The sequence below is a fragment of the Anser cygnoides genome, chromosome 8 (assembly GCF_040182565.1).
Source record: "Anser cygnoides isolate HZ-2024a breed goose chromosome 8, Taihu_goose_T2T_genome, whole genome shotgun sequence".
NCBI classification, from domain to species: Eukaryota; Metazoa; Chordata; class Aves; order Anseriformes; family Anatidae; genus Anser; species Anser cygnoides.
The window spans coordinates 30920120-30939585 of record NC_089880.1 but is presented as its reverse complement, the minus strand read 5'-3'; the positions used below and the strand labels follow the sequence as shown (position 1 = coordinate 30939585).

Below are 19466 nucleotides of genomic sequence, written 5' to 3'. Positions count from 1 at the left end.
CTCGGAATTATCTGCGAGAACGCGTCCCGGGTCCAACCCTTTTCTGAAGCACCGAAATAGATTTATTTTTGTGTGTTCCTCCCCGTTTACCCCGTTAAAAACGAGCACCTCCGGCGCAACTCGGAGCCCGCTGCCCAGCTCCAGCCCCCTCCCGGGGCCGTGCCGGGGGGTCCGGGCCCTTCCGAGGGAGGGAGGCGCGGCGAGAGGAGGAGGAGGAAGGAGGAGGAGGAGGAAAGAAGAGGAGGAAAGAAGAGGAGGAGGAGGGCTCTGGGCCGGCTGCGCCGCGCGGGTGCGCGCCTCCTCCGCCCAGCATCAGGGCGCCCGCTCCCGGCTCCCGGCCCCGCAGCGCGGCCATGGCGGAGCGCCGCGCCTTCGCCCAGAAGATCAGCAGGTAGCGGGGCGGCAGTGCCGGGGCTGGGTGCGGGTGGTGCGGGTGCGGGTTATGGCTGCGGGGGGGGGGGGGGGGGGGGGGGGGGGGGGGGGCTCCCGCCGCTGAGGGGCGGCCGGGTCCGGCTCGGCCCGCGGCCCCCCCCCCCCCCCCCCCCCCCCCCCCCCCCCCCCCCCGCCCTCCGTGCCGGCCCTGGGGCCGCTGACGGGGCGACGCCTGCACCCGGCGGGGCGCGGTGGGGCCGGGCCGGGCCGGGCCGGGCCTGAGGGGGGCCGCGGTTCCCCCGACAAAGGCGGCGGCGGGGGGGCGGCTCTCCGTGAGGCTGCCCGCGAACAAAGGCCGCGCCGGCCGCTCCCGGGCGCCCCGCGGCGTTTCCCTGCCGGGCCCGCGCTGCTGCGGCCCCGGCCCCGGCCCCGGCCCCGGCCCGGTGGGGAAACGGAGCCCCTGTGGGGGCCTTCGGCCTTGAGGGGACAGCGTGCCCCTGGCAGGGGGCAGCTGGGTGCTGTTGCTGTCAGCCCCGTGGAGCCGCAGAGCTGTTTGACGCCAAGCAGCGCCGTTTCATGCGTTGTTATTATTATTATTTTAGGCTCCTGAAATTTTCGCTGTGAGTTAGGCTTCCAGTTCCAGGTGGGAGCCGCGGATTTTCTGTGGGCAGGCCAGGCCGGGCAGCTCCGTGGCTCCCCTCCCAGCTGGGACTTGTGGCAGAGTTCAGGTGGGAGCCGTGGGTTTCGCTGGTGCTGTTCGGGAGGCTGTGGGCAGGAGTGAAAGGAGGGTCGTTTTCGTGCCACTGAGTGATAAAACTGTAGGGACAACCGGCTGCAATTGCAGAAATCGTGATAAAGGCCACTGAAAAAGAAGCTGGTCAGAGGAAGAGGCTGGGAAGGAGGTAGAGGAGGGGCATCCATCCCACCCCACGCAGGATCTGAAGGCAGGGGTGAAAACGCTGCTCCTCTCGCCCATCTCTGCAGTTTTGGGTGTGCTCTGGCCAGGGGTTAACGTGGCAGGTCAAGGTCTGAGGAATGGAGAGGACTGGATTCGCTGCCACACCATTTGAGCTGGTTCGGGATTGTAGTCAGAGGAATAGTCACAGGAGAGACAAATACTAGAAGCAGGAGCGTTGGAGTCCTGCAGCCCCGGCAGGAAGTTAAATAAAAGGGCCCTGGGGTCACCACCGTGGTGCTCCTTTCTTCTGCCTCCATCAGCCTCTCGCGCAGCGCAGTCGGTTCATCAAGCAGTAGCACGGACACGTTAATTTCATGGGGTGGTGACCGTGAGGGTTGCAGCTGTGCCACCATTGTGTACCTTTGCATCTAAGCCGCTTGATGTGTTTTCAAGCCAACCAAATGGCAGCAGCGTGTGCGTGCGGGCAGAGGTGGGCTGAGTCGCCAGGCTCATTTGTGGGGTTCACCGTCCTTGCAGGCCGTGCCTGCGCAAGGACCAGGCAGCCTGCGGTGAGGTCAGCTCCTCCGGGAGCAGAGCTGTCGCAACTCCAACTCCTCTTTCTTTCATGCTTATTTGTCAGGCTGCTGCGTTTCTGTCTGGAATTCCCCATGTTTTAGTATCGCCGCCTGAGAAATCTCAGGTTCGCGGACAGCCCGTCCAGTGCACGTGAAAGCAAAAACTTCTGGGCAGAAGATGAAGCCAGGGTGCTTGGACTGAGCTGTAGCCCTCCTCGTGCTGGCACAGAAAGTGCTGCTCTGCATGCTCCTGTTCCCGAGGCTCAGAGACGGGGCTCTGCTCACCAGCAGGCAGCATACGGAAGTCCCAGGAGCTGCCTTGGTGGCTGCTGGAAGCCCTCCCCCGTTCCATTGTTTAAAGAAGAATAGATCCATCACATATTCACGCTCTGCCCTCCGGTTTGGCTTGCTTATTGAGGTAGACATACCATTTGTCTTATTCACAGGAAATGGTCATGCCGCTCTTGGTCTGGCTGAAAGTGTGTAATTCAAATGGGGCATGATGCAGGTCCGTGAAGGTAAATTACTTTAAGGCCTGCGTACCAAAGAGATGCGAGTCTCTAAGCTGGTTATTACAGTAGTGGTGGAAAAAGAGACAGGAGGTTGGCTGTTCTGTTTCTTAGAAAGACCACAGATGTGGTCTTCACGGCACTGATTTACTGCCTGTGCTCTCCTCAAGCAGTGTGGTGAACCTCAAGGGTGCACACAGGACGCCGGGGTCGGGCGGTGGCTGTTTGTTACTACTGACACATTTAAATGTTAGGGTTAGCAGCTATCAGTGACTCCTGCAGCAGTTTGAAAAAATCTTTTTAAGACAGCCTGTTAAAAGATATCTTTCTGACCAGGTCATGCTGCTTTTTTATTGGAAGGCTTCAAACCAGAAGAGATTTTTAGCTTGAACTTTGGCCACTCCATGTACTTATTCATTCTTCTTGACCCTCTCAGAAGAAACTCTCAAGTTAAACTTGCTATAGAGGGGTAAACAGTACCTGAAATCTTGCCTGAAATTGTTAATTTTTAATTGAAAATATATTGTTAATGATTTTTTTATTAAACTACTGGAACATCCTTCTGGAGTATCATAATACTTCTGTAGTCGCTTATACGCTATTTTTTCCATCCCTGTGTAAGAACAGACGTATTTCTATGTAGTGCCTCTGTTCAGCTCATAGGGTTTTTGGGAGACTGGAAAAGAGTTAGCAGAAGGCGGGATCCACTTCAGCTAGGTGAACTACGGGCATTAATACCTGTGGGTAAAAGCCAAACAAGCACCAGTACGTTACTCTTGAGCCAGCCAAGCTGCCTCACCAAGGGCTGAGCATTTGGTCTGAGTGCTGTGTGCGGCCCCTCTGGGGCTGTGCTGTCCCTGCCACATGCTCACCCCTTTTCCTTATCCCCATATTTTTTCTGGTTGTGGTGTCGCATGTGAAATGGGATGTGGAAGCACCACCTCCGAAAAGGTCAGTACCGAGTTCCTCAACGTCCCAGGCACTGAAACGTGCAGGATCCCAGATCTCCAGTCTTTCCAGGGGCCGGCAGAGGAAAAGACCTGCAGATTTGGTTGGAATTCATATAAAGAGAAAGGAAAAATCGCTCTTTAAGCATCACTCAGCATACACAGCTAGGCAGATGAATGCAGCCTTTCATACAAGTCCCTGTTTCAGTGCCCTCTCGTTGCTCATGAGCCATCTCGAGACTGGGCGATGTAGCCCAGAGCTGCTGCTTCGGTCAGACCATCACCGTTCTGAAGGCGTTTGTCCTTGGAAGAGTTTGTTCTTCCTTCCCTGCTCCCGTGGTTGAACAGGGTCCTTCTGACCTGGAATAATGCACCTGCCTTACCCTCAGTTTTACTATGCCTTTCAGCCTCACGCAAAGCTCAGGGTGTGATTTTTTTACTGGTGTTTTTTATTCTCCTGCTGAGGATTTTCGCTTTTCAAGTTCCTGGCTTTTGGTGGCATCTGCAGAAAACACTTTTCACCCTCCCGTATCCACCTGCTTGTCCCTAGGTGCTTCTGCATGAACGGGAATCACCCGGAGCCGCGTGGCACTGCTGCCTGGGGCCGCGGTCCTCAGCAGAGCCCTGCCTGTAAGGAGCTGGTCCTGCTCTCGGATCATAAGTGATCCAGAAATTTTCCACCATCCCGAGGTTTCACATTGCGTATGGACACATTTTTGGAGTCCTTGTCTTGTATTTGCTACATTCGGAGCTAGTGCCTCATTTCTGTGGAAGCTCCCTTGACACTGATGGGGTACTGCAAGAGGAGCCTTGGGAAGACTAAACGTACATTTGTGTTCGCTTAGAGCCCTTTGGCACGGCCTGAGCGATGTGTCAGGGATGCTGACAGCCGCCTTTGCCCTGCCTGAGGTTAAACAGGGGCGGCGTGAAGCCTGCGCCCACCGAAACCGACAGCAGAGCTGCCGCTGGCTTCCATGGGCACCACAAGTGCGGTGGGCTCAGCAGGGAGCCAAGCACTCTGTTCTCTTCCTCTGTCCAGATGCCGTTTGCGTTGTCAAAACGCTTTCCTGGATAACTGAAAGTATTTTTGACAGAAGCTTCTTTCCTCTTCTCCAAAAGCTGCGTTGCTGGCCCTGTTCAGCTGCTGTGGATGTCTCGTGCTGGAGTCAGCAGCGTGCTGCGAGGCTTACGGAAATCCCCGGCTGCTCGGCGCGGGCGAGAAGGCAGAACAGCTTGTCTCTGAGGCTCAGCTAGCGCTGCTGCTTTGTCCTAGGCTTCCTTGTTTGTCTTTAACGTGAGAGGTGGCTGTGTCCTTCTGGAGGATCCAGTCCTGTGGTTTTCACAATCGGGTCTCCTGGGAGCTCAGCCTGGGGGTGATCCTTTCTGCCTTAATACCCGACTGTTGTCAGGAGAGCACCACGGGTCGCGTCGTACGGCGACTGCTCCTTTAATCAGTGGTGAGGAAAAAGGGAACATGTTGTTGTTGTTCATCTCCTGTGCCAATTAAGAACCCACACTTACCCCGCAGCACTCAGGATCGGGCAGGGTATTTCCTCCGCTTCAGGTCGTAAATCAAACCCATTCCACTCGAAAGGAGAGGAAGTCGCTCCGGAGGAAGCAGGACTTCGGGTTTTGGAGGAGGGCTGCGTGCAGCGCACGGCGGCGCTGGCGGGGTAGCTCGGGGCCAGAGCTCTCCCTCGAGCCGGTTCCCTCGTGCACCACGCCGCGTACCTGTTGACTCACACCGCGGTGGAGCCTGGACGGAGCCGTCTGTTGGAAAAGAGAGACTTCCACAAAGCGTTTGGAGAAAGAACGATGTCTCCTACGACATGGGTGCAGGAAAGCTGAGTGTTTTTACAGAGAAGTGACAGCTGTCACCGCATGACGGTCAGTCGCTGGACACTGAGTGAGCACTGAGTTGTGCTAACACCCAAGTCTGAGTGGAAACCCAGTGCTAAGCTCCATTTGGGGCAAAAATAGTCAGCTCTGTTTGACCTGTGTTATTTGTTTCTGAGAAAGGGAAAAGCTCCTAACCCCTCGAGCGACACAACCCAGCATCCAATGTCAAAAGGATGCTAAGGTCCTTGAGAGGTCTTGGTGAGCCTTTCCTTGGGAAGACGAGAAAAACTGATATTTCCAGTACGTTTCCTAAGCTAAAAACAAAAAGGAACATCTCGTGGGTTTGGCAGGGTAAGCCAGATAAAAGCAGGAATATTTTTGTGTTCGGTAACGAAAGATGGACGTGCAAACCAACGGCTTCGTTTTATTCGCGGCTCTGAGCGCTGAGAAAACAACCCGTCATGTTTTGCTTTATAAGCCAGCTCCAAGGGGATTTTTTTTTTTCCTCTCCTTTGTCTTTTTTTTTTTTCTTTTTCCCTGTGTGAACCACATGCACGCACAATAATTAACCAGTGAAGGAGGTCAGAAAGGAAGTGACTGGGGAAGGCGTACTTTAAACATAGAGACCCTGGGCTTCGCGAGACCGCGGGCTGTAATTAACTGGAATGTTTGTCTAAGGATCCCAGGTTACATGCTGAATATAAGATAGCTATTAAAGAGGCAGTTTTTTATGTGTCCTTTTAATTATCAGGAGCTTTAATGGCTCTTGTGTTCCGCCAAATGGATTTTTTTTTTGTTCAGCTGGAGACTATTTTGAGATTTATTTCTTTTTTTCTGGTTGCATTTGGCGTGCCCAAGTTGGTGTAGGAAGCCTTGCTTCTAGTTATAATGGAAACAACGTTCAGGGTTATACTCTAACGTGACCTGGTCATGAATAGATGGCTCTTGTCACGGACAAAGAGCTTTTGGAGATGGAGGAGCGGAAGCCACCTGCATTACCGCTGGTAGGGAACTGGTGCGATGAAGCCGCGAAGAACCCGTCCTAAAATTTGTCAGCTAAGGTGTTTGCTCAACAGGAAAGGGTTGAGTTGTTTCCACTCACGGGCAGGCCTCACTGGGAGTGAGCGATCAGGATGAAACTGCGTTACGAGGCGAGGCTGCCAGCCGGACCAGAGGGCTCTTGGACCTAACCGATGCCACAAAACCAAGCATAAATACTCTTGGTGTCTAGATTTCATTAGAAGATGGTTTCTAAGCGTCAGAAGCACGATGCTTTCCAGCAGTTCAGTACGTCTGTGAGTGCAGCGACGCAGAAAGCTAACTCCCGAGGTCTGTGGATTGGACTGCGGGCTTGGAGTGAGGTGTAGGAAGTCCTGGAGGCGCCAGCTGGGGATCTGAGGTCCGGCCGTAGCCAGCTCGCTCACGTGGGGAGGGTTTGGTTGCTCAAACGCTAAAGGGGGAGAGCAATGGGACTCGGGGGTAACGATGCCAGTCGGGGTCACACCGGGTGTTGTTCAGCAAGGACTTTCTGTGATTTGTCCTTGCGATAGTCCTCAGGGGAACTCTTTGTATTCCTTGAGGTTTTTAATGGGGCGCCGACGTGGAGCAGCCGTCGACGCACAGCACACGGTAAGAAGCGGCGCTGATCAGTGCCGCCCCTAGGTTTTATGGCTTCTCTCCGCCTTGGGCATCAAGTGACCTTCCCAGCAGGGATGACGTCGGGCGGTGGAATCGCAGCCGTGCAGACTCGTGGCGCCCCTGAGCAGCGGTGTCGTCGTAGCCGAGCTTGCTTCTGCTTCAGGTTGGGGTAAAACACACTCGTAGCGGAGTGAAGGTGCACTGACAGGGTGCTCCACATTCAGCAGGGGTCCCAGCCGGGGCCAGCACGCAGAAGAAAGGACTGAGAACCTCTGGAGCACGGGATGCCAGGCACGTCGGGTTCGTAAAGAGCTGCTGCGTGCAGGAGGAGCCTCGCCGAGTAACGCGTGGGCATCCGTCAGCTGTGCCTTCACGGCTGAGAACGAATTTCCTCCTCGGGCTGTACTTTCCGTCTGGAAACAGCGCGTGTCTCTTGAAGCAGGGAAAGATGTTTAGTTTTTCCAGCGCTGCGCTGCAGGCAGGACGTAGGTCCCAATCCTCTGCGTACCGTGACAGTGAGAGAGCAGGTTTAAAACAGATCATCTGCAACGCGGGGAAGCGTTTGCGTCGTATCAGCTGCGGATGTGCCACGTTTTCCATGCCAAGCAGCCATTTTAGTGCATCCCAAGTTGTGCCGGAGATACCAGCAGAACGCGTGGTTTGCTCTCGGGTGTGCACGTCGGTGTGTGTGCTCGGGGGGAGCAGGGACGGGGGCGCCTCAGGGCGCTCGGACACCCCCGGCGTGGTCCGTACCCAGCGGGAGCCCTTTGCTGTGCTTCCAGGAGCCACCCTGCAGAAGTGAAAACAGAGCCTCCTGCGGGTAAGGTCAAACATGCAGCAAACAACGTCTTGCAGCCAGAATAAATAAAACCTGTTTTTTTTTTTTTTTCCTTCTGCAGTCCGCTTTTTAAAAAGACAACATAATGCTTCCTCTAGCTAATCTTACTCCCATCGTTGGCCCGAGGAAACATCTGCTGTCCACGGTAGGCTTCCTTGCCCCAGCGAGTTCCCTTTTAGAGTTTCCCTCTGTCCCATTGGCATCAGTTGCCTCCACCTGCCCCCATCCCTGCCCACCCTTCGCTGCCGCAGCAGTCCCTGGGCTGGGAGTGCTGCCTGACGGCTGGGCAGGAGGGCTTTATCCCCCGTTATATCGCAGGGTGTTAGCAGCCCTCGCACCGTGGTGGCCTGCAGCACCTTCCCCTGAGCGATGACTCTGTTCCTGCAAAGATCGCTGATTTGGCAGAAATAAATCCCCCTGACCGGTACCGTGCCCTTGCAGGTGGGGACCTGTGGCTTATTTGCTGCTTCTCGTCTCCGTGGAGCTGGACACCGCGCACCTGGGAGGCAGGGCAGGCTGCGGTGCTGCAGGATGTGGCCCACAAACTGGGCACTGCCCTCTGCAGCAGCACCCTCCTCCTGCCCAGGGCGTGGGGACGGGTTGGTCAGCAGCTTTGCGGCAAAATGGTTTTGTGGGGGAAGAATCTGGGCTGGGGCTTTGCTCTGAAACAAAAGCGTTCCTGCCGAGGCGAGCTGCGGCATGGCATTTGGCTGCTGGCATTTCCCTCTCCGATGTGCTGTTTGCTGAGGGGTTCCCTCGGTGGCTTTGCCCGAACGTTGTGCTTTCAGGCTTACTGCTGAGATCACGGCTTGCCGGGGAAGGTGAAAACCCCAAAAGAGGCCCCGGATATGTTTTACCCTCCCTCCACAGGACGACTGGTGTGCGTTTCTCCTTGCTGGTGAGAAAAGTTGCCCGCTAGTGGGATTTCTGTCCAGTGGAGAGCACAAGGCGTTGTGCCCTGATAGTTGTGTATCCCGCCACCAGCCCACCGTTGCCTTTGCTTTGTGAAAAGGGAAAGGTTTTTGTGGTGACCCGGCCGCTTGTTTCCCCTGTGCTGCTCCTGTGGCTTGTCAGCCCCCCCTGCGTGGGACAGCTTTCCTGCTGCGGAGCTGGGTGCCGCAGGGGCTGGCTGCTGGACGGAAAGGGGCTGCCAAGCCTCGTCCCTGGGACTGCAGCAAACAAAAATAAGCGAGGGATGAGAAAGAGAGAGCAGAGCACAAGAGCAGATGTGTGGTCAGGCTTGGAACTGCCGAGGGGTGCGGAGAGCGCTGGAGGAGAACTTGCCATGGTGGGAACCGGAGGGAGCCTGCTGGGAACACGTTTATTTGTGCTCAGTGTCCTGTATTTTGTTGCCACGTGTGTGCACAAAAGAGCAGTTCACAAAAGGAAAAAGATGCACTGTTAAGAACATGGATGTGGAGCCTTGCGAGAATTTCGTGATTCTCCAGGAGTTTAATACACGTGGTCTGCTCTCAGCAGCCGGTGACGCTCTTCTTCCAACCAGCGCACTGAGGGCTTGGTTTTACTCCCGCAGCAGAGGAAAATTGGCTGTGTTGTGATTCTTTTACAGAGATAACGTTGTCCCTGTCTCGTTTCAGAACCGTAGCTGCTGAAGTCAGGAAGCAGATCTCAGGGCAGTATGGAGGGTCTCCCCAGCTCCTCAAAAACCTCAATATCGGAGGCAGCGTCTCTCATCATACGACTGTAAGTAATGCTCGGAACACGGAAGAGTGAAGGAGGTGTGCACAGTTTGATTACTGTTTGGAAAGAAATCGCAGGGCCTGTTCACATAGTGACAGGTTGTTGACCTAAGCTGATAACACCAAGGTAAATAATTCTGTGCAGAAAAATGCTAATTTTGGAGGTCTCTGTTCTGCAAGTCACTTGGTGTGGTTGGGAGTTCATGTTCCTGCAGAAGCTTTGTAGGACACAGGGGCTCCCTTGACCAGATCTTAGTTGCTTTATCCCAGAGCAGCTTGCACTGGACATTAAATTCCACGTGCACGTCTGGGTCTCCCCACAAAGAGCTCCTTGCAAGCTTGTCCTCTTCAGGTATCTGTGTTCTCATCATTCTCAAGAGTGGGACCACAGTTACAAAGCTCATTTGGTTTTCAGAGGAAATTTAAATGTTATTGCGAAAGTTTGAATGTGGTTATTCTTCAGGAGTGTATATTTATTCACATGTTTACAGTCCACTTTCAAGAGTGGCTGAAATGTAGGCCACGCTGTGAGGTTCACCCTCTCTGAAATCAGATTTCCTTGCATGGCCTCTCAGTAACCTTCAAAACTTACTCAGCATGGTGGTATAAATTTCAAGAGTTCAGTAAACTTTTCCAGGCTGGAACTGTATTTTTGGAAGTGTTATTTTGATTTGGGTTGTTCCTCTGGGTCATAGCAGTTTCTTTTGCAGCAGTCAACTTAGAAAACAACTACTATAGCATCTCGCTTTCTTCAAAGAGGGGTGATTAGATCAGGCAGTGCTGGAAATATGCCTTGAATTTGATAATCTGTACAAGCATTCTGAGGTCACGAGTTCTTCTCTCGTTTTGGGGTAGTGTCCTGAGCATCTCAGAAGGGATTTCAAAGACTAAGTCGGCCCCTAGTCAACTCGAGTGACTTTGGTGCAGGCTGAAAGTTCATCTTTAAGGAGATAGGGCTGTGCCGGAACAGCTGGGGGCTGGAGGGGGCTGGAGTTGGCGTTGATTCCCCGTACATCAGCTGCGTCCAAGAAGAGCAGAAGGCCGACGCTGCTGTGTGTGCAGCCTTACTGCCGTGAGCACAGAGCAGGAGGGGTTAACGTGCGCAGTGTGTCCAGCTAGTGCTTTATCACGGCAGGCTCCGTAGGGGTGTGGAATGATAATGCAAAGCCCTGACTTGGCGGATCTGACTATCTTCTGCATAATCCAGTAATTAGGGAAAAGGGAGGCCCTGCTGCTGTTAGCAGCATGGGGCTGGGTGGAGCGCTCTGGGTCACGCGCCCACTTCCCTGCGGCGATGGATAGCTGAGGAACAGGCAGCTGCCTCTCAAGGACCTACTGGAAGTCCATCCCACAGACGTCGGGGCCTCACTTGTCTCACACATGGTCTCAGCCAGGAGCAAGTTGGGTGAATTGCCCTTCTACTGCCCATTGCTCTCATAAAGCAGGATCTCCTCGGTGTACCTCTCCAAGCTGTTCTTCAGCCAGAAGATAGTTTTGATGTATTTTTGATAATTATTATTCGTTGGTTGTATCGCTTGTTTTCCATCTGAGTCATCTCTTCCACTTTTTCTTTCTACTTCTAATCTTTTTCTGTTCTGCCACCATCACATGCTCAAAGCTTCAGTCCTGCTGATCTGCACATACAATTCTTAATGCAGATCTGATTTATCGGTCACAACATTGTCGGCCCTGTCTTGGCTTCTCGTGTCTCTCGTTATCCTGTTGCTGTTGTGTTCCCTGGTAAATCTACGCAAGAATCTCTAAAAATCCTGGCAAAGGTCGTGCTAACTGGAAGCAGCCTTTGAACCTTCCCTATCAAACCGCGTTGTGTGACGGCTGATGTGCTTAGCTGCTGGTTTGTCATATTAAATTCTGAGCTGAGCAGAGATGCTTTCAGAAGTACGATTACCATGGAGTGATAGTTTGTAGGGGATAGTCTGTAGGAGAAGTGGGTTTAGGCAAGCCATAAATCTCTGTCCTAAGGCTGCATAATATAGCAGAGGTTTGCTTCTAAGGAATTTTGGGTTAATTTCTCTCCCTTAAGCATCATCAGAATCTGCTGTTCTTGCCTGTTGTGTTTGGTAACAAACATTTTGCCGAGAGAAAACATTACTGCTGTTAAGCTGAAATAGCAATTTGCTGTGAAGTTCAGAAGTTTGTGTCGTAAGACTGGTATGGTGAAGAAATGGAGGGCCCTGGGTCTTCATGGCAGTTCTGTGTAGCCGTACGGGTTTAAAAGCCCTCAGCAGGATTCGTGGCGTGGGTTTACATTTTAATAATGCCGTGATCGAGTTTCGCACGGATATGCCCGCAACGGCAGCAAGTTGTACTGCTGAGTGCGTGACGCGGAGCTGGAGGACTCGTAAAGGTACAGCAGATGTGGTGTCTCCTATCGGGCGCATCTTGCTGGTCGTGCTGAGTACTTACGTAGGCAGCTACCGTCCAGATGAGGTCACATCACTGAGTCTCTGTTGGCAGTTGCCAGCAGCAGCCGCTTCTGGTAACACGTCTGTGAGTCTGGTGTTATCTGATCACATCCAGTGTGATGTAGGCATCTGTAAGCAGAAATGTGTGCTTTTGTGAATGAAAGGCAGCGTGCTGCGTGTGCCTGGCCCTTCTGTTTCTTGTTGGCTGAAGCCAGTGCAGGAACTTTTCACGCTCAGCAGCTTTGGGTGTGGTTGAACCCAGGATAAATGCAAAAAACTGTCAGCTGAATTTTAGCAAGTCTCTTTCCTTTTGCTTCACAAGCAACAGCCAAAATGCTGCCAGAATTGTTTCTAATTTTGTCTCTGGTGGAGCTGGAGAGAAGATGCTGCTTTTGGCTGACTGCACAGGAGCTTGCAATTTATTATTGTCAACCTCCGCCCTTCTGCCACTTTGAGAGCAGCTGATTTTAATTGTGTGTCCCTCAAACCACAAGTACAGGTCCAAAGCCTTCAGAGGCCTTTGCTGTGTGCCCTCACATGCTGAATGGATCTCCTCACAGGACGCAGCCTTTGCAGCATGGAGCTTTTATTTCTGAAATCCAGAACAGGAGGCGCTGACAGGTTGTTATGGAGAAGTAGGAGCTGGTGAGGTCTTAGTACGATGAAGGAGCTTTTATTTTCTGAAGCTACTTCTGCAAGTCCCTCTAAACCCACCGGTATGTAGAGTGTGTGCTTACACCTTGCTATTTGGGTTCAGGATCGTAAGCCACGGGCTGTGCTCATCTCTTCTGTGCTTTGAGAGGTTTGGTGTTCCCTTGTGGGAGCCCGGGCTTCTCCAGCTCCCACTGAACAGCTGCTCAAGAGCAATTTATGGGATTGAATTCACTGGAAACAGAGATCTTTCACTTCCCTTCAAAGAATTCCCCAGCATCTTGCAGGACGGGATATTTACTTTGTTTATTTGATGAACCGGACTGTTTACTATGGGCTATTATAATCCCTTGTGACTAACCACTTTCGTTTCTATTCAAGTTTGTGTTTTTTTTTTTCTGTTGAGCAACTCCTTGTGCTCTGGTGCTTGTTAACTCTGCCTGCTGACCCTTGCACCTTGCCTTTCTGCTGACTGCCGCGGTGTGGCGGAGCATTTGAGGATGCTGCAGTGCTTTTACCTGGATGAAGCTGGGTGGTTGGGCAGTGGTCAGACTGCCATTAGCGTGACTCAAAGCTTTCTCTGCATCCTGATGTGCCTGTTTTGGTTTGCTGTTTAATGGCTGCCTGTTGTGCTGCTTTGGTTTAAGAGCAGAGTTTAGGATTGTATCTACAAATGGACCTGTACTCCATTTGTTCCCTGTGTTTGCTGGCCTTTTATGAGAGCAGGTGATGTTACCAAAGGACAGAAAATAAGCACTAGGTATATGGACTTCTCTTCCTTTCCTGATGTGTAGTTGAGCTGTTGTCTTCTGTGTTCTGCAACCGTTGTTGCTTAATAACACTAATATTTTTCAACTCATACAATGACTTGTAAAATCTTCGATTTCTGAATACTTCATTTTTGAGTGCTAAAGATAGTAATTGACATGTCCTTGGTGGTTGTCCAAAGGTTGACTTTTTTCTCCAGAAAAGAAATTTTTCGTTAAAAAAACACCCAAAACCTCTAGAGATATATTTTAATTAGAAGATCAGCATTTCACAGAACTTGCAAAGAAGCAGGAGGTATGTATAATCAATTGTTTTACAGCAAAATGACAGCTGTTTCCAAAGGACTAGGGGTGATACTTCCTATCTGCTAGCGTGTGTTACTGCAGAACTGAGCACTGCTAAGAGGAGGAACACCGGTATGAGAAATGCTAATTAGCCTGGGAATAAAGGGGGGCTGGATTCTTGGACATGATGTGATTCGATTCGACCGCGCATCTGAGCTGCTTTCAGTGCACCATTTTCTTCATGTAAAACAAAGGTGCTGACATTTACATATCTTTGTAAAGCTCTGCCAGGTTTATGGGCATTGTTAGGGCTAATTGAAGCTTTGTCGCGGGTTTATTGGATGTCAGACTTGGGTTCCGTAAAGGCAAAGATAGTATCTAATTATTAAATAAGAGAATATACTTTAATTGTATATTTCCATTGTTTATTTTAGCATCATTTAAGAGTAGGAGAAAAGATAATTTATGCAAATGAATGGAAAACACTGCAAGGGAAAATCTGACAATATCCTATGTGGGATAGAAAAGGGCGTTTTGAAGTGTTCGGAGCCAAGTAATTTTATCACCAAAATTACTAAAATGGAAAGGAAAATGAGCCAAGTCTTAATGTTCTCTCAAAGCTGATTAAGGCTTAATAGTGACTCCCATTATATGTATTTCCTGGAGGTTGTGCCCTGCCTGGCTGAATGGTCTGTCCTCGGCAGCCAGGGGAGGATGGGAGAGGCATCCACATCCTCTTCCCTGCCTCCTCCCACTGGGGATTGCTCACAGTTAACTCTGCTCTGGTGCAGGCGCTTTCTTTAGTGAACCCAGACTGCTAGGTGCTGGTTATGGGATCTGCAGAGAGTCCTGCTGCAGGGGCTGAGCTTTTTACAAGCAGAGTTGGTGAGTCTGGTGTTCACAGAACAGTTGCTGAGACTCACTTGTCTGCAATAATTTAAGCAGTTTAAACATTAGCAGAGATAACTAATCTTAACTAAATGCTATTATACCAAGTCAATTCGCTTACTTACAGGAAGCGTTACGACAGGCCTGCTAATAAATACTCAGTATCTAAAAATGCAATTAAATCCTGGTCTTTGTTTATTCAAGTTCGTTGTGACACATCTTCAGGAGTAAAACAGCCAGCTCTGACCGGCGGAACAGGAGACCCGAGGCTGAAGGTCCAGCGTGGTACCCTGAGCGTCGTCGGTCAGCAGCGCTGAGCCTGGCCCCGCGGTGGCTCTGCAGGGTTTGGCTGGGTGCTGGTGCTTCCTGATGACTTCCTTGGGAGCTCAGGGGCAGCGCTGAGACGTTGTGACCATCCATACCCAGAGCATGGTTTGTTAGCTGATGCTTTGCTCCCCACAAATGCGAACCCGCAGGGTCCGGAGGGACCTATCTGTGCTGCTCTGATGTATTGTTTCTGCCAAAAGTCTGTGAGTTTTCTGCAGTCTCTGGTCAAACTGTGTTTGATTTTTTTCATCTCTTTAAGAAGGGAGCTTTGATGTTTCCTTTGTCTCGGTTTCGGGGCTCTCAGTTTCGGCGCAGTTTATCAGAGGGTAGCGAACTCTTTCAGATCTGTCTCAGCACTTGCATTTTCTATATCAAAGTCTTTCCGTTCTTGAAATGCTCCTGTGGTGAAATTACATAAATCTTAGTCATCAAAGAAGGTGCTTTCTTCTTACCCATCCTTGGAGGTATAGCTCGTGTTTTCTGTATTTTGTAAGAAGCTGCTTTGGTATTCCCAGATAACTAATTAATCTCTGATTAATATTTCTATACCCAAATGGCTCCTTACATTAGCAGCCAGTTATAAGAGCAAATAACCTGGTGATATTTGTACATGAAACTGGTTTTGTGACTGGGTGTTAGTCATTATATGTAGGATCCTCTTTAGGTATTATGTATATTTACAAATATTTTCTTTCATTAGAGGCTTTCCCCATTTCAAACTTCATGACACTATACGAATTTGGCACCCATTACAGATCATTGGTCTTGTCTGTAAAAAATAATCCAAAACTTAATGGTAAGTGCCTGTAGAAATTTTTGCTTACAGAATGCTTACAGAAACTTTTTGAGGGAGTTTAATAGATATTTTTTTCCTTTGCACAGAGGAAAACTGATTCGTGATTTACAACAACGTGCCTTAAATATCACTGAATTTCCTTAAGGAACATAACCTTCATATTCTTTTACACAAAGGTCACTTTCTCAAACACATTTTCAAGTAAAACGTATTTTTTTCTAGAGAGTTTCTATCTATCCTAGACCAGTGTCTTGAGAAGGGTGAAGATGCCCTTTATTTGAAGAAGATTCTTTGGTGGACCAAATGGATCTTAGCTTCACCAGCAGTAGTACGTTTGCAGTTTGAAATAAAGGACTTTTTAATCATCTATTCTCTGTAGCATTTGCATGTTTCAAAACACCATGCAAAAGAAGTGCTGAGGGCAAAGCAGGAGATAGGAAGCTGCATTCCAGAGGCAGCCTGCGTGCATGTGGTAGGGACTGCATTTTCTGGCTGAGGAGGTGTCATCCTCGCTGAGGGCTGGTAGCCGGCTGTGGTTGATGAAAAGCAGAGATTGCCTAGGAATCTCCTTAGCTCATTTGAATATTTCCATATATTATAAATGCAGCTGAGAATTTAAATGCACGAGTTCTCTGTGCTCGCCAGTCATTAGGAATATGAAATTAAGTGTATGGATTTTCTTGAACTGCAGCAATGAGAGCGGATGGTTCTAAGAAAACGGGATTCTTAGAATTTGGAACCAGGGATGACCATTTTTGGAGCAAGTGTTACGGTGAAGTAAAATGTAGTTTACACGAGTAGAACATGTTTTTTAATTCCTTGAGCATTGTCAGTGGTTAATATTGCATTGCTCATGTTTCAGAGCCTCTTAGATTAACTATGGCCTGTAGCTTGCAATTAAAACCGAACCAGATGTTTCTGTTTAGCAAATATATTTAAACCCTTACCCTCTCTAACTTGACTGCAATTTTTATTTTTTTTTTAGCGGCATATTTCCCGTATTCCCAGATTTACACCGAGTCCTTTCTGCAGTCCATCAGATAGATTTCTTGCCTGCTCCTGCAGCTCTCTGAGATACCAGTCTGCCTTTCAGGGGGACTCTGCCTAACAGGAGCAGGCCATCTGCATTCCTGAATGCTCCGCAAGGGAAGTGCCTGTTTGCCCTGGAGACCTAGCCGATAGCTCAGAGGAGGCTGGGGCTCAGCTTTGAAATGCTAATCTGTTTCTTCTGTCCTTCCAAGATTTTGCCCAGGGAGGCCGTGGGTGGGAAGTTGGTATTAATTTAGAATTTGAAGCTTTGGCACAATCTGTTGCAGTTTTAGCACATTATAAATTGTTTAATATTTAAGGCGGTATTGAAGTTAAGGCGGAACTTTGTCCTACTTTCAAAATGACCAAGAAAAATCACCCTGATTTTGAAAAAGTGCCAAGTAAAACTAGTAGTCAGGATTCTCCTTGTGACGAGGAGCTCTGCGAGGTTAATTTTTCAAGGTCTCTTATCGTGTCCGCACCAGGAATTTTACTCCTCCACAGGAGACAGGAGATACAACCCTCCAGTCTTTGCCAATATCATTTTTACAAGGCCCCAAGTTGTACTGTGATCCTCAAAGACAAATGCAGACTGGGTCTGTGCCCCTGGCAGGTAGGCATCTTGATAAAAGGAAAAATGGTCTTGGACTGGGACAAGGGGAGCTTGGGTTCAAATCCCTGTTTTGCTGGATGCGTCCTGCCAAGCCATCATGCCATAACCGATTAAAATGCTGCTGTGACCCCTTGCGAGAATGAGCATCTTGGGAGGGTGAGTAGGGGAGGGAGGAGGAAATGAGAAGGAAATGGTGATTTTCATGGCTGTGCTGACACATGCTAGCAGGAAGTCTGCAAAATCATAGCTGGGACCTGAGTGTGCTGCTGAGAGTGCATGTCCCACAAGACTACTCGTGGTGCTCCGTAGGATAGGTGTGAGTTAGGCAACAAACTGTTGGAATAGGATCTAGAAATCTCCCCTCTGCCCAGCTCTTTGTGTAGGGAAATGATAGGTTCAAGTCCCTTAGGCAAAAATCTGAATGCCTGTGGGTATTGGGCCGCACAGCAGTGATCTTCACAGGCTGTTTTCAGTGCTTCTGTCAGTGTCTGTGAGATGGGGTTGGTAATTGTCCCTTTTTCTGCCCTCGCTGCCGCTGTGATCCCTTACTGGGCTTCTGTGCTGTGCTCAGGACAACAGACCTTAATTTTTTAGGTACTAGCATAGATGTAATTGCTTCATTAAGGAAGCAAACTGCAGGGGAAGGTTGTTCAGGCAAGGGCCCATAATGATGGCTAATGAAATGGTATGCTAATTAAATACTTCTCCTTTGGTCATTCCTTAAGCGTGATGGAAAAGTGCCTTGATGGAAAGTGTCCCCGCTGCCTGGTCAGTGCCCAGCGAGGCGTCCCTGCAGCCTTCTGGATTGCCTCGTCCTGCACGCCGCTGGCTGCTGCTGTCCCCGTCCCTGCCAGCCGCTCCAGGCCAGCACCGCAGCGTGGCTCTGCCCTTTTCTTCCCATTTTTTGCCTCCTTGGTAGGGCAGAAAAGGGCACGAGCCTTGCAGCGTGGTGCCCCAGGTGCAGAGCTCCTTCCGTGGTAGCCGTTTGTCCCTGCAGCTCCTGGGTGGGACGCGTGGCTGAAGTAAGTGGGAGTTCGTATTACCCTCCACGGGGTTATGCAGTGTCCTCCTGGAGAGGTTCATGCTCCTGTCACCAGGTTTGTGCAGGTGCTGCTTCTGTAACTGATGATGATGATATGGGTGCTCAGAAGAAGAAATAAATAGGAGGGAGACACGTTTTGGCTAGTGGCGCACTAAAACTACAGCAAAATACTATGTTTACTGTCTAGAGAAGGACAAAGTCGATAGGAAACGAAATTTTATTTTCAAGCTTTTAAGGGGATATAACAGTGAAGAATAACACAGCCTTAAAGAAGAAAGCTTGACTGTCCCTGTTTCAGGAGAGTTATAAACCTTTGAAATAGGGTTTTGTAGTGCAACTGCTGAGAGCCATAGCTGCAGCAGCACAGATGCACGTATGGAATACGTGCGTTAAATAGTTTATATAAGCCAAATCAATGGGGCTGGTGTCTCAGTTAAGCCAACAGAGTGTGTGCCCTTGGTCAGATTAAGGATATTTGCAAAACCATGGCTTGCAAGTGATGTTTGATTTGGGGTGATTGGGACGTGTAAGTGTGAAAAAGGGATTGTTTGATTTCTGCCATACCAGAAGCTTAGGGGTATGTCGTGTTGGGTGTTAGGTTGGCGAGTGAGCAGGCCGTGCCCCTCGTAGTTACACCAAGTGTCCCTTTTACGCCTGTGTAGTCCTATTGATTTCTGTAGCCCCAGAAGAGCTCTTGCTGTGAGTGAAGTGGCCCTAGGGATCAAGACTGAGTGAAAACTGTGTTAAGGAATTATCTGAAAGTCTATCCAAAAATTGATCTTTAATTACAGGCTGTTCAAAATCAAGAAGTACTTTTTAAAAGAGCAATAATCACGATGCTGAGAACAGGCTTTCCTTTGCATATTTTTAGCATGTATTTGCTGTTAATTTAAATCATTCTGTTGTCCTAGCTGAGAAGATGGTCAGAGCTCCCGCACAGCTTCAGTTTCTGGAGGGGCTTCCTAAACCCCTGTTGGTGGGAGCAGACACCCTGTGAGCGATTTCCTAACAGCAACGCTCCAGTATTCATTCCCCTGCAAGGTGTCATTAGCGGGTTGGTAGGTGGACTGCCCGCTGGCAGATACTTGACTGAAATTGTCCCTGTGTTATCTGGAGTCTGATGAAGAAAAAACCATCTGCATATGGAGGAAACACCTCTGATGCTTTCTAGGAGCCGCCAGGGCGAGGTGAGAAGGCATTTTGTGGCAGCAGAGGGAGGATTGCAAGATGGAGCTCTGTCTCCGGCCTGTCAACAAACAGCGGTGTGGAATCACAGAATGGTTTGGGTTGGAAGGGATCTTAAAGACCATCTAGTTCCAGTCCGCT

The 19466-nt window shown here is 50.1% G+C and overlaps 1 protein-coding gene across 16 annotated transcripts in view; it reads left to right on the top strand.

The window, feature by feature from the left end:
* Window positions 1–228: 228 nt before the first annotated feature.
* DOCK7 (dedicator of cytokinesis 7) overlaps window positions 229–19466 on the top strand; it is a 98706-nt gene continuing 79468 nt past the window's right edge. For 15 of the 16 annotated variants that reach the window (XM_048062223.2, XM_048062222.2, XM_048062219.2 and 12 more), the window contains exons 1-2: window positions 231–391; window positions 9215–9320. In XM_048062223.2, the coding sequence (XP_047918180.1) occupies window positions 354–391; window positions 9215–9320 (144 nt within the window). In that variant the 5' untranslated portion in view covers window positions 231–353. Of the gene's footprint in view, window positions 392–9214; window positions 9321–19466 lie in introns of all 16 variants that reach the window. The other variant, XM_048062220.2, reaches the window with a different exon arrangement.